The sequence below is a fragment of the Triturus cristatus genome, chromosome 3_1, assembly GCF_964204655.1.
Source record: "Triturus cristatus chromosome 3_1, aTriCri1.1, whole genome shotgun sequence".
In the NCBI taxonomy this organism is placed as follows: domain Eukaryota; kingdom Metazoa; phylum Chordata; class Amphibia; order Caudata; family Salamandridae; genus Triturus; species Triturus cristatus.
In genome coordinates this window covers 487,515,484-487,529,336 of record NC_140583.1, presented here as the reverse complement: position 1 = coordinate 487,529,336, position 13,853 = coordinate 487,515,484, and the positions used below count along the sequence as shown (strand labels likewise).

The following is a 13,853-nucleotide window of genomic DNA, read 5'->3' as shown; positions in this document are numbered from 1 at the left end:
GTCTTTTTATCTTGCTGTCAAGTCTTCTCCAGACCATTAATATGAGAGGAATATTCAGCCTTTGGGGTAATGGGGTTCTTCTCTCTTTCTGGTTATTCACACCTGATCTTTGTTGCTTTCAGGTGTAGTTGTGGTCCAGCCAACTCTCCCAAAGCATACATGATTAAAGTTTCCCCAGCAATTACCTTTGATTTCTGTCCCACCATAAGCACCTTACTTTTAATATTGAGGACAATTATGCCTTTATAAAGCTGGTAGTAATTACTTTTATCTCTTATAACACATGTTCTTTGACTAGGTTTATTGGAAATTGGGTCTGCTGTATGTAGACACGCAGATCCACTTGAAGATTAGAGGTTGGAATCCTTAAGTGAAAGGATACTGAAGAGATTTACTGGCAAAAAGGTGACAAGTAGATTGAGCTAAGCAAGCACCCCAAATGTAATATAGCTATTATTATTATTATTTTTTTTAAGTCTAAATTAATTAGCAAATGATTCTTGGCCAATGCTGGACTGGTGGGGCTCTAGCTATGTTTTAATATTGCTTTCTATGGGCACTGGACCTGTTTTCCGCCTCATGAAAATGACAAAGTATGTCTTGGCGTCATTATCAACTCTCGTTTGATTTGGGGTGCAAAATACTAGGTGTTCCCAATGTGAATAGCCGCAGATCATCATACAGCAACTTCCATATAAGAAGCAGTATCTATACCAAAGACCTTTTGATGTGTCACTGGTTCCTCTCTTGAGTCCTCAACAGGATAATTCCTCCTGATTTAAATAAGTAAAAGAAGTTCTGATGGATAATTCCTTTCTGGAGATTCCTCTCCTTTTGAATTTCCCCGGGTGCTAAACTTGATTCATAATTTTAGAACTCCTGCTTTTCCTTGGAGGGGACAATTGGAGAACTCGAAATGGATATCTCCTTGCTGGGCCAGGATCTTCCCAACACCATAGTGAGAGTAACAGAGGTGGAGAGATGAATATTTGAAATGGAGGACACATTGAAGACCTTGCACTCTTTGGTCTCATACCTCAAAAGACTGGTACATCAACGGGAGGTGAAGGTTGAAGACGCAGAGGGGGTGCTCCCTCCGAACCAACTTACGGAAAGTGGCAAATACCTGAGGGATCAGAGGACACCTCAACAACCAGTTTCATAGCAAAATGGCTATAGTCCTGGGTCCTAAGCGGTAAACTCTGCCTGTTTTGCGATCGAGCGGGCACAAAGGTTACTGGCCCCAAGGCCTATTACCAAGGACTTCTCACTGCCCCATCATCGTCTGTGTCTCCAACTTTTCCAACAGACATGTGATACTCAAGGCTTCCTGTGAAATGGACAAATTGCTATGCAACTCTGTGTGAGTGATATTGTTTCCATGTTATACATAGAAAGTTCAACCACAGCGACGCCCATTCCTAGACACGAGACAAAAGTGGAGGGCAATGCAGTTCAGTACCTGTTACGTTTTCTAGCTCACCTCAAAGTAATCTTCAATAATAACACACTCTTCTTTGACACACTGGAGGCAGCATGGTCATGGGCAGAGGAGAAACCAGACTGTTGGCACTCCCCACCACCGCACCCTTACCTGGAGGGGGTCTGGAAGAGGTCAAGATTGAAAACGATTCCGGCATACAATCCGGGGAAATCGGAGATGCCAGCGCTTGGCTGATAGTTGGTGAGACGATCTGAGCCCCCAGCAAAAAACACCAACACCTCCTGACGGTGAACCCTCGAGATCCAGTCTCTCACTGCCTTAGCCCGGTTCCTGAGAGATTATCGATCTGAGCCCCCAGCAAAAAACACCAACACCTCCTGATGGTGAACCCTTGAGATCCAGTCTCCCACTGCCTTAGCCCGGTTCCTGAGAGATGATCGACCTACTTGCAACATTCATTCGTGATTCTTTTAATAGTTTCTTTCTTTTTACGTATAGATGCCTTTTTGGCATAAGTTATGGGGACAGGGAGAGGGTTGTTGATACAAGGGGACAATGTGTGGGTCTATATGCTCAGTTGGCAGCTGTCCTCAGTTTATTCCACAACAGATGCTTCCCGTTTTCTAGGCTTTGAGAGGGGGCAGGGCAGTTTTGTTTACGTTTTCATTCTGCAAACACCCAGACGTGACCCCTGATCATTCTTGCATACTCCCACATGACAGCCCCTGCAAAGGCCCAGCCTCACGGCAATGTACACTTCCCTACATGAAATGTTAACGGCCTCCTTGACTTGGTGAAATGAGGGCCAGTTTCGAGAAGAGCCAACGCCATTGAGATGATGATCTCCTACAAGAGAGGTGTCTATTTCTGTCACGGTTGGGGTATTTGCAGGTGTTCTACGCAGGCTTTGTCAGGTGGTTAAGGGGGGTTGGTGGTATTGATTCATCACTGTTTGCCAGTAACGGTGACTCCGATGGGGGTGATTACCACCAATCTCACCCCCCTGTGGGGGCGAAAAGCCCACTAGACACAAGGATTTATTTTTTATAGTGGTGGGGCTACCCACAATGAGCATGGCCATGCCCCCACCCCAAAGAAATATGTTAATAGTCTTTCTGCCTTCCCCGGGGAGCAAATGGGGATGAAAGCTCAGTAGGCACCAGGGTAAATTCTGTAAAACTAGAGGTGGAAGCTAGTGGTGGGACTGCCGAGCTTTGCCTTGGCCATACTTCTGCCCCAGAAAGAGCACAGGCAGGCTTTCTTCACCCCTGTGGGTGGATAATTACCCTAGTGGAAGGGGGCAGAAAGCCCACTAGACACCAGGGGAAAAAACATAGGTGTGGGGGCTGCCCACCATGGACATGACCATGTCTCCATCCCAAACAAGGGCTACTAGGCCCAGCGGCACAACTGGAGCAGCGTTTTTATCAGGACAAGCGGGGGAACGCTGGGTGGTATGAGTTTTTCAGATTCCTCCCGATTCCGGAAGTTTCCATAACAAAAATGGAAGGAAAATGTGTGGTGTTAGCTGAAGTTTGTGATTTACAAGTCATTGTGGGTAAGTAAACCTTGTGGGATTCATGTAGGGCACACCAAGATGGAATCCCCTGAGTGTCTAATTTTCATAAATGTCTGTGGTTGGTAGGTTTCCCTGGGTGGAGGCCCAGCATCGCCATGAATAACCACTGCTACTAAACTCCATATCTTGTGTCCATTTCAGGAATACATAGGTTTCTTTGATACCCCTTTTTCACATATTTAACTATATGAATTAGTGTCTACTCTGTACACAATGAAAAACAATTGTACGGTGCAGCTCAGTTGTTGATTTTAGGTGCCTCCGGTTCTTGAAGAACCTACAAACACTATAAATTCCAGCATCAGAAGGTTGTAGCAGAAATAATTTTTTTGTAATCGGCCATCCTGACAAAAATTTACAGATTACAATTTCAGAAATGGCCATTTTTTTCCTGCTCATTTTTACTATTTCTTTATTTCAACAGTTAGTTTCTTTGGAAAACCTGGAGTATCTACACATATGACCCCTTGCTGAATTCAGACTTTTGGCTACTTCTCAGAAATCTATAAAGATTTCCTGAATCACCCAGGGGTTCCACACTGGTTTCCACCACAAACTGGAAGTAGGTTGAAAGCACCAAAAAATGGGGAATATGGGCTACCTCTTTGAGAAATGCCAAAACAGTGGTAAAAAAGTAGTTTTTTTGATTCAGCTCTGCATGATCCTGAAAGCTGTGAAGATGGCGACTTTGGCACAGCAAACCTTTTGTTGATGCCATTTTAAAGGGAAAAAACAGACACTTTTGGTGGCGCTCTTTCTTCCTATCTTTCCCCCAAAACTCTAAATGTGGCAATTTTTTCAGTCCCTTCTGGTGAAACCCACAAATCCTAGATACCTTTAAGGACCCCAGGTTGTTGGGGCGGACGGGTGGTGGGAAACACAAATTTGCCATGGTTACCATAATGTAGAAAAAAAGGTTATGAAGACCCATATGGCCTAGGGTTCACGACAGGGGGCGGTTGTAAGGGGGAATCTCCAGCGGTTTGGCAACCCTGAAGTGAGTTGACTCCTGCCGTCCACCAGAGTGGTGATCAGAGTTTGGAAGGACACCCACAGACAAATGGGGGTGGTCGAGCCGTGTCACCAGAGAGACATCCCTCTGGCATGCGAACTCACCTAGACAAATGTCGACTATGCTGGTTTGCCACAGGTGGTGTCTTCTCTAGGTTTGGAGATATTATGAATGATACTGTACTTCTAATCATTTGCCGACCTAAAAGAGGAGTATGACCTGCACAAGTGCCAATTCTTTAGATATTTACAACCCAGGAATTCTCTTTCTCCTTACATAACACCCCTGTCTGAGTTGCCAGACCATAGTTCCATCGAGGCCAAAATCTTACTGGGAGACAGGACCATCCATAAGATCTCGAAGGTATACCGTAGCCTCATGAATTAACCCTGGGACACCTTCAACAACATACATGCAACATGGGCTCACGATCTGGGTCCACAACAAGACAATGATTGGAAGGAGGCATGAGTGTCCTCATGGGAGATGGCAGTAGCCTCACAATTTCAACAGATACAGCTTAAATACCTTAGAGTATATTTTACATGGGACAGGCTGTGGAAAATGGGGTTCGTAGCTTCTCTAAAATGCCTGTGTTGTGGAACGCACACAGGTACCTTCCTTCATACTGTGTGGGACTGCGGGGTGTTGAGGTCCGTCTGGGAGGATGTGCTCATATGTTTATCCCCGATATTAGGATGGAGCTTGCCCATGGATCCTAAATTTACCCTCCTACCTATCACTACAGACGTGGAGAGTAACAGATATCAGGCAGCCTTAGTGTGACTGGGCTTGGCTGTCGCCTACACAGCCGTAGCCGAGGCTTGAAAGGACGAGAGGCCCCCGGACTTAGAGAGATAAAGGGCAGGACTAGACAAATGAAGGAGTGTGAAAAATTCCCATCTATTGCCTCTTTAGTCTGCCCACAAAACACTACAAAATCTGGGCCCCTTGTGCATGGTACAGAAGGATTCCCCTGGAAAGAGGGGAAGCCAGCACCCTGTTCCTAGACCAAGAAATCAGGACATTTGGGAAAGCCTAGACACCATGAGTTGGAGGGAGGGTGTGGGAAGGAGATCCGAACCCTAATGCTTGACTCTTTACACTTCTAAACTGTATCATAACCAGTGGTGGGGAGAACAGGGGCTTACAGTGCCAGATATTCCTGTACAACGGTGAAATTCACTGCCGATGTATAGATCTGTGTTAAATGTGTTACAAAAAAACCAATCTGAGGATGGAGTGGATGCCCATGCGCACTGTTGTCCAGAGGAGGAGTCACCTATCTCGTGACCAAACGGCTTCTTCCGAAGACTACAACAACCTGCAATCATCCGAGCCCAACACCAGATGGCGATCTTATCCTAAGTGTGTGGCTCTGCAGCGCTACATGCCAAGAACAGATGCATACTGGTAAGTAGCATATTCCTTTAAAGTGACATTATAGTTGGGAATTGTAATATTATCTTGCTCTACATGAAAAAAAAACCTTAGAAATTCATTAAAAACCAAAGGTTAAAGGGACGTTATAGTTAGGTGACAATCCAGTTAAAATATAATGTTCTGAACTAAGAAAACCACTGAAATTCACCAGTTATTAAATCTCATGCCCTAAAGTAAGTCTAACTTGCGCCCTCTCCATGAACTCTCATAATACATCTCTCATGACATGTTCATTGACTGCGTTGATAACATACCTAATGACATCTGAAATTACATAATTGATTACAACACTGAGCATGGTGAGGGTGCGAGCTCACGTTTGTGATTGAGGTTGGCACGACCGAAACGCGTTTGGTTCGTTGCTACATCTGCAAATAAAAAATACAGGCATCAATACCTTGCAGGTGTATGTCTTGCGTGATGAAGACCTGTTTTTTTTCCTCTTTCTCTCTCTTTCTCTCCTCCCCTCCTCCCACCTACACGCAAACACACCTAAACACACACCTACTTACCTACCACACCAACAACAGATAGCAGGGGAACGGCCCATCTAGGGTTTGTCCAAAGTCTTTGCAAACATTGATTTGGCACAGGAGTGGTTAGATTCCAACAGTTTTCGTACCATATTTTCCTGTGTTAGTTATTTAGTCCAGGGAAGACATGGCTTGGCAGTTCGGGCTGGACTGTTCTCATGAGGCACAGTGTCAAGACTGATTTGCACATAGCTGTGTCTGAACTGGGTTGGCCAAGTGAGCTCAAGAACGATGATGGATTCAACCCAGACCTGTGACTGGGGGTTAGTGTCTGAAAAGTTTCAGCACTCTGTCCATCATCTCCATGTGTTTGCTTTGTTAACCCTAAGTTGGGAGGGTATGCCCAGACGTATGTCCCTTGCTCACTTTGCCACTGGATTCAAGCTAGCCTGGCTGATGAGGGCTGTTAGCCAGAAACCGGTCCCAGGATGCTTGTTTACAGTCCAGGGAAGACATGGCTTGGCAGTTCGGGCTGGACTGTTTCAATGAGGCACAGGGTCAAGACTGATTTGCATATAGCCATGTCAAACTTAAGTGGCGAAGTGAGCTAAAGAAGAATGATGGATTCAACCCAGATCTGTGACTGGGGGTAAGTGTCTGAAAAGTTTCAGCGATCCGTCCATCATTTCCTTGTGTTTGTTTAGTTATTTACCCTACATGAACATAGGTTTGTAAATATTTGTATCTTTTTCATCTGAAAATCCATTAATAGACTTGCAAGCATAATCTATTTTAAAAATGTTATTCTGTGTTTTTCAGTAATCCCTGCTTCTGAAGGGAAACTCCAGCCTCCGATGAATTTAATTTCCCGTTGAGCACCCATGGCCTTGTAGGGTACCTTGGCATTAAACAGTTTGGAGCCCCTATAATAGAGGGAGTGACTTTTTGCAAAGCATTTACTGATTTGGCTGGTCCTCTTGTATAGCATTTCAAAGTCAATGTGCATAATTCGATTCCACTCTCTTTGATGGCAGATATCAACTGGAACTTCCAGCCTGTCCATGATACAGGAAGACATAGCTATCAAAGGTGGTGGCACCTTTTACAAGCTGTTTCCAAGATTTTTTTAAAATGCATATTTCACAGTTTTTGCTGGAATGTTTAATTGCTTGAGAAACCCCAGAACTAAAAATAAAAACGAACAAAAAAACAAAGACAAATTAGTCTGCTATTTACCTTCTATTGTCAAGAATTATTTATTAGAAGACTGGTTGTTCTAAAACTGAAATGAATCTACTGGTTTTGTCTCTTGAACAATGTTTACTTTGGAGAAATGATAAATTGTATATGCTAAATTATTAACATTTGATTCTTTCCACGAATAGGAATTCCTCAGACCTGGTTCCTCCTTCCCCTGATGTTTCCCGATCAACCCCCATCATCGTTCCCAGCTCACCTACAGATCAGGAAGGAGGTAAATCCTCTTCTCATCTGTGCCTGTTTTGTATATCATCCATAGTTTTCTTTCCTCTTATTTCTTTTCCTCTGTGGCTTACTTAATCTCATTTCTGATGGATACTTCTTCCTGCACATTCCTCATCTTATAAATATCCTCCAGGCTCCAGACTGAATACAGAAACATAATCACCAGAAATTGCTTAGCAGCGCCCCATGTGGCCTTAACCGCAACTATCTGCCTCTACTGAGACCATATTGGAGTATATACGATGTCAGCCAGCACACTTGCATCAGTTCCTGTTTTTCAGAGCCTCATTGACCTGGGCCTAGGGTTGTTCTTTGTGCTTTACTAGCAAAATACTTCAGCTTTCGACATCGACTAGTCATATTTTTCCTTCTAAGATTTTGGAGATTCAAACCCTGTCTCAGATGCTGTAAGAAAATGTCCTTGTCGGACTCTCGAAATCTGTATGTAGTGTCTAGTTTCCACCTTTCTCAGATGGCAGGCTCTTCCTTGTCATTGAAACTGATACCGACCTTAAAGTTAAAACCGGAATTCCTGATTCTGTTTACTTATTTTGTGCAGGTCGAGGCTTTCATCAGTCCATGATGGATTTTTTAAGAATGACTCAGTTATTCTCCTGAGCACCTCTTAACGGTTAGACAGATATTGCGTGTCTGTTGATTTGCAGCGCTGAAAGTTGGTGGACATTATCTAAGTGAGAAAAGAAAAAAGTTTGAACTAATTTTGTGATGAACCTTTGGCATAGCATCACCCTAAGGCACATAGATTGCCTCATGTGGTGGATATCTTGGGCTCTTTTTATAGTTGGCACAATAAATGACCCACATTTTCCCCACCCCTGGAGTTACCAATATAAGGGGTACTTATAACTCTGGGGGTGGGAAAAATCCACACCATTATAATTTTTACCATGAGGATCCACTAAGAAATGAGGAATTACTGGGTTAATCAGTAATTCCAGATCCAGTTCTCCCGGTAGTTCCTCTTTTTGGGCAGGACTTTCATCTTCTTTTAGCTGTTGCAGGTACTTTTGGAATCAAGAGACTGCTTATTAAGAATTTGGCCTTGTAGAGAATGATGATTCAGAGGCGGATGACTTCCTTTCCTTTCACAGCACAGATGCTGGCTTTTTTCTGGACTTACAAAACACAGGTGGCCTGGTTTCTTCTCCAGAACGCGATAGCCCTTACCCCTCTGTACCTCCTTCAGAGAAGTTTAGTTTGATGGTACTAAAAGCAATAGAAGCACTGAAATTGACTGCCTGCTCCCGAGGCAAATTCTAACATTTTAACAGAAATCTTGCAAACTTCCTTTGCAGTCTCGGAGCCTCTGCTGGTCAACAATGAGGCTCTATTCGAGCATGTAATGACTTTCTGGAAGAAGCTCTTCTTGGGCCTAACAGTCAAGAGAAAAGTTGTTACACGACAATGGCCTGCACCTTGTAGCCTGACATTATCATCATCATACCGTCTCCAGGGAGCCTTGTGGTCTAAGCTTCCACCACATAGTTGAACCGAAATACCCATTCTATGTCTCCTCCAGACTGGAGAGTCAGAGACTACATTCTGAGGCAGAAAGTCTTTGTACTGATAGCCTTGCCCTTCGCACTGCAACCATCACATGTCTTCTGGGCTACTATGCCCTCGCTCTGTGAGAGCTAGCAAAATTGACCTGACAAAATGGAAAATGTTTTCTCTGATCTTGGTTAATGATGATTTGGACGCTTCCAGAGAGATCATTAAGTGAGGCCTGGATTCATTGGAAACCAAGGTTCTATCCACGGGCATGGCTTTCAAACTGTCATATGCCGAAGTAATGCTTGAATGCATTTTAATGGATTTTCAGGAGATGTCTTGGCTACTCTCATAAACATGGTGTTTGATGGAAAGTGACTGCTCAAAGAGAAGGAGGAGTTAAAAAAATAAACAAAGGCATGGCGTTAACTATGATTAACCTCCCCTGCAGAACAATTTCGCCAGCTGTGCAGGAGATTACTAGGCTATTTCATGGCATAACAGTCCTCTTTTGTCGCAGAGATGGATCTAGGTCAGTGATACTTAAAGTACAGCCCGGGGGCTGCTTGCATCCCTCTTTGCCTTTACATGTGTCCCCCCTGGTGAACAGCAGCACGAGCTGCAGTTTAGTTGTTGACCACTAATATGATGATTTTTTATATAAAGGTGCAAGCATTTATTAACCTGTAAATAAATCGTTGTCCATTTAGTTAGCATAATTTTAGAGCTCCTTACGCAATCCCGTACCCATCCAGACCCCCTGCTGCCACCCTGCTGGTCACACCACAGACCGTACTTTGGGGCCCCATGGCAAATGTTTTTGAGTACCCATGATCTAGGCAATACCCAGTGGCAGCTGGTGACATTTGAAAGTGGTACGGCGTAAAAGTTCAGGATGAGTGCCCTGTGATGAGTGAACGTGGCGAGCGAGGCCGAATACCATAAGAAGGGTTCGGGGAGGGGGGGGGGGCGGGAGGGGGAGTTTTGAAAAAAAGAGTGGGCAAATGGTGCATTTTCAACCAAGTTTGAGGAAGGTAATTGAAGCAATTTTTACATTGCAGTTTTGCCATCACTAAACAGATTTCATATGATAATCAGGTAGGTAGGTACTTCTTCAGTATAACTAGAGAATTTCATAACCTTTACAGGCCCTGTTCACCTTTCCTGATGACTCCTGGACTACTTCAGACCACTTCCTGGCTCTGCAGACCACTTCCTGGCTCTGCAGACCACTTCCTGGTTCTGCAGACCACTTCCTGGTTCTGCATACTCCTTCCTGGTTCTGCACACCATTTCCTGATTCTGCAGACTACTTCCTGGTGCTCTGATGTCATCAGTGACAGCTCATGCAATAGTGGTGCTATTATTTCTGAATCAGAATTTGCTATGTCTCATAACCTGTATACAAAGATATGGTGTAGTGACTCCTAAAGTGTAAGTCAGTGAGAACTGCAACAGCAAGGACAAGCTTCACGTCCTCTATTCCTTTATAGAGAATCATGCAACAATTGTAGGACAAGCCAGACTTATTATATATAAAAAAAAAGTTAATGGAAAGGTGGGCAGGTATGCATCCTACATTGGCATTATAGTATTGGGTTCAAAGAAACTAGTTCAAAATGCAGCTATTTCAACAGCAAAAGCTGAATCTTAAAGTGAGTCATGTATTAGTTTGACTTCATTTATACTTTGCTGCTCACACAAAGCAGAAGTTAATATGATAGAACATAGTATATGCTGAAACTGAAGGTGAATAAATAGGTATGTAGAAAAACAATATAACCAATACCAATCCCTAGCGAATTAGGAATAAACACAATTTGGAAGTAATGTAGGAATCCTGAGGACAAAATAAAAAAACCTTCATAGTCAAGTTGAGTTCCTCATGTGGGCACTTCCTGACTCAGATAAGATGGATTTGAGGCAGTGGTTGGCATTAGATATTTTTAGATGGAATCATTCATTAGGCTTAGAAGCATTCTTTGAAACCTTTAATGAATTCCTATGTATTGTTGCTTAATGAGGAGCTCGGGCTGGGCGATTGGGAACTAGTATGTATAGAATGCGGGGAAACGCCGATGTATTAGTTATGTGACCAGGTTGACAGTGTGGTTGCTTCTTTAAAAGTTTAAACATAAACACTTGTTTTCACTCTCAGAGATGCCATGTTTTATGTCCAGACACAGCCAAGAGATGTCCGTTCCACCAGCTTGCGGAGGGACACCATCTATGAATTAATAAATTTCCTAGGTCACAAAGGCAGAAGATGTGTGCTTTTTGGGTCCCATTAAACAGCAAGGTTTCTCATTATTCCTAATGCCTGTAGTCAATGCCCTGTTTAACAACAGATGGTCTGGCTCTAATCAGCAAGGCTGAGCCTCTATCAAAATGCAACAAACACCTTGACTGTACTGTTATTTGTTTGAAGAACAAATCACCAAAGTGACAACAACCAAATTAATGTCACCCTCATTCAAAATGATTCCAAAATATATTTTTTAATTTCAAAAATATTTTATATACATCTTATCACGTGTAACACGTATCACGGTTCAGAATTGAACAAATACACCACAAACCAATTTTAAACAAAACAATTACTTAATGACTCTAAGTCATTACAACATTGATGGACAACATCAAAAACGACTCTCTTACAGACAACACATGACATATAACACACAAAATAATCTTTTTTGTTCCACAATTTTTACATCCAAAAAACAGTGTGAATTCTTACAAAGGAAAAATTTCTGCGCTGCACCAATTAATGGACACAATTTTTTCAATTTATCTTCACCAGGCAGAAAAAATCATATCGTTGACCACACTTGTTTTTCCAAACACAACAAAAAGATCGACGCGTTTCGAACTCCACTGATTGTTGACTGGGGCTTCTCTTCAGGACCAGACACTAGAAGACAGTAACAGATGAAGAACGACTTTAGGAACCTGCCCTTCTGTTTGCAAGATATCCAACACTAACTCCTAAATACCCTAGGGCACTCAGTTTCAAGGCGACTTTCTTACCTATTTTGCGAAATCAGCCGATTTCGCATTAGGACTCAATCAAATGCTGTCTTATGAATATCTAAAACAAAACAGGAAATGAAAAGAAAAAACATCTAAGGAAAGTTTTACAGTCATGTCAATTGAAGGAATGATGTCAGACGCAATTGGTGGCAGCGCTACTTAATGTCTGCAGAGCCTATCTAGCTTCATGGTGGCTTTTGAGAAGATGGGAGGAGGGTTCACCTACAATACAAAACCCAAGGTGGCAAACTTTTTTTTTTTTTTTTAACAAAAGAAAATGGACGGCTTATCTGATATTGAAGATCAGAGTTAACTTACCTTTGAGCGTTCTTCTTCTCTTTATAAGGTGTATGCAGTCTCGTTGCCGGACCAGTTTCCTTACAAAACACTGATGTTTAATGTTATTCGGGTTTGCTTCATGTGAGCCGCTGTATGTTTGAAAAAAACCTGAACATTTTGACTAGCCCTGCAAGTCTGTTTCGGACTGGGGTAACAATGTTTCTATTGCGTTTCGCGCTGGGTGCTGCTTTGTATGACTCTGCTTGGACGATCTTGGGACTCCTTTCTAACGGACAGATGAGGACTCTATGCATCTAAACTAACTCTATATTTTCACATCAAAATCTTTCGCATTTTAACAAGAGCCCTTCCAAGTTTACCTTCAATAAAAGCTGACACCTCTCTCCCTGTTCACACCCCCAGGGTCAGACGATGTTGTGAGAGGGGAAGGAGAAGGAGGGAGAGTGGTAGGTGGAGGGAGACGAGCGAGAGAAACAACAGAGAGAAAGAGTGGAATGGAAAGGAGACTCCTACGTGTTTGAAAAATAGGCCTCTGCTGATACTGACCATTTGAAATACAACATCTGCCCATTGGTCAAACCTTGAGCACAAGATCAGGCAACGCTCATTGAAGCACATTCCAGTGTGCATCTCTTTACTTCTGGGCGCAGCAACCCCCCACGGGACAGAAAGAACAAACGTTTGCTACCTATCACTGAATGCTGCTGGGCACTTTCTTCCTTCTATAACTGTGCACTATCTCCTACCCTTAGCTGAACACCCTTCTGCACACCACTAATTTCCCCTATCTTCCACTTTCTACTGTCCCAAAACCCAAACTCTGTTTACTTTTCCTGATCCCTTTCGCACTGTTTTCCTAGCACCCATATTAGATTTTTCAAAGCACCCGCCCGATTTACCTTTTGTGTTCAACTCCATAAATCTATACTTCTGACTGTTTCCTCTCTCCTTTTGTGCGACGTACATTAGGTTAGTTGCACCACCAGCATACAAACCACCCAGCTGCCCCTCGGTCACACAAATGCAGTTACCTCACTTGAAATTCCAACATAGTTAACTCCCCCTGACGTACCACGCTCGGTCCAGCAGCACCTATTGGACATCATGAAGAATATAGGGAGACAGGCTGGCACCCATTACAAATGACACTACAACAGTAACAAAATCCAAAATACCAAAAAAGCTAAAACACTGCTGTTAAACTTGCACTCCCTATCACCTGACTAATCCGGCCTGGTTCAGATGGCAATAAAAGCGGCGAGCCTGCTGCAGCGATTGCAGCGCCAAACAAATCACTTGCACACATTCTTCTTTAACTTCCTTGTCAATATAACAAACACTTTCTTCACGCGTTCCTTCTGTACCTTGTCGCTGAACCCTGTGGCCTGCACACTTGTGTGCTTGTTCCAACGCGGCTGGCATGACTCACGGGGTGGGGGGGATCGCGCGTGGTGTAATTTTAAATAAAAAAAAATTAGCTTAAAAATTACCTTTGGCGGTTTGGTCCCACTTTGCATCGTCCTCCCCGCAGGAAGCAGCCGCAGGCAGCCTCCCTCTCCTCCCCTAACCAAT

General features: G+C 43.3%; 1 protein-coding gene across 10 annotated transcripts in view; it reads left to right on the top strand.

Annotated features, from left to right (window-relative positions):
• The window catches only part of TP53BP1 (tumor protein p53 binding protein 1), a 956,094-nt gene that overhangs the window by 225,528 nt on the left and 716,713 nt on the right, over positions 1–13,853 (top strand). For all 10 annotated transcript variants that reach the window (XM_085644315.1, XM_085644316.1, XM_085644314.1 and 7 more), the window contains one exon: positions 7,337–7,425. In XM_085644315.1, coding sequence (XP_085500441.1) covers positions 7,337–7,425 — 89 coding nt within the window. The remainder of the gene's footprint in view (positions 1–7,336; positions 7,426–13,853) is intronic.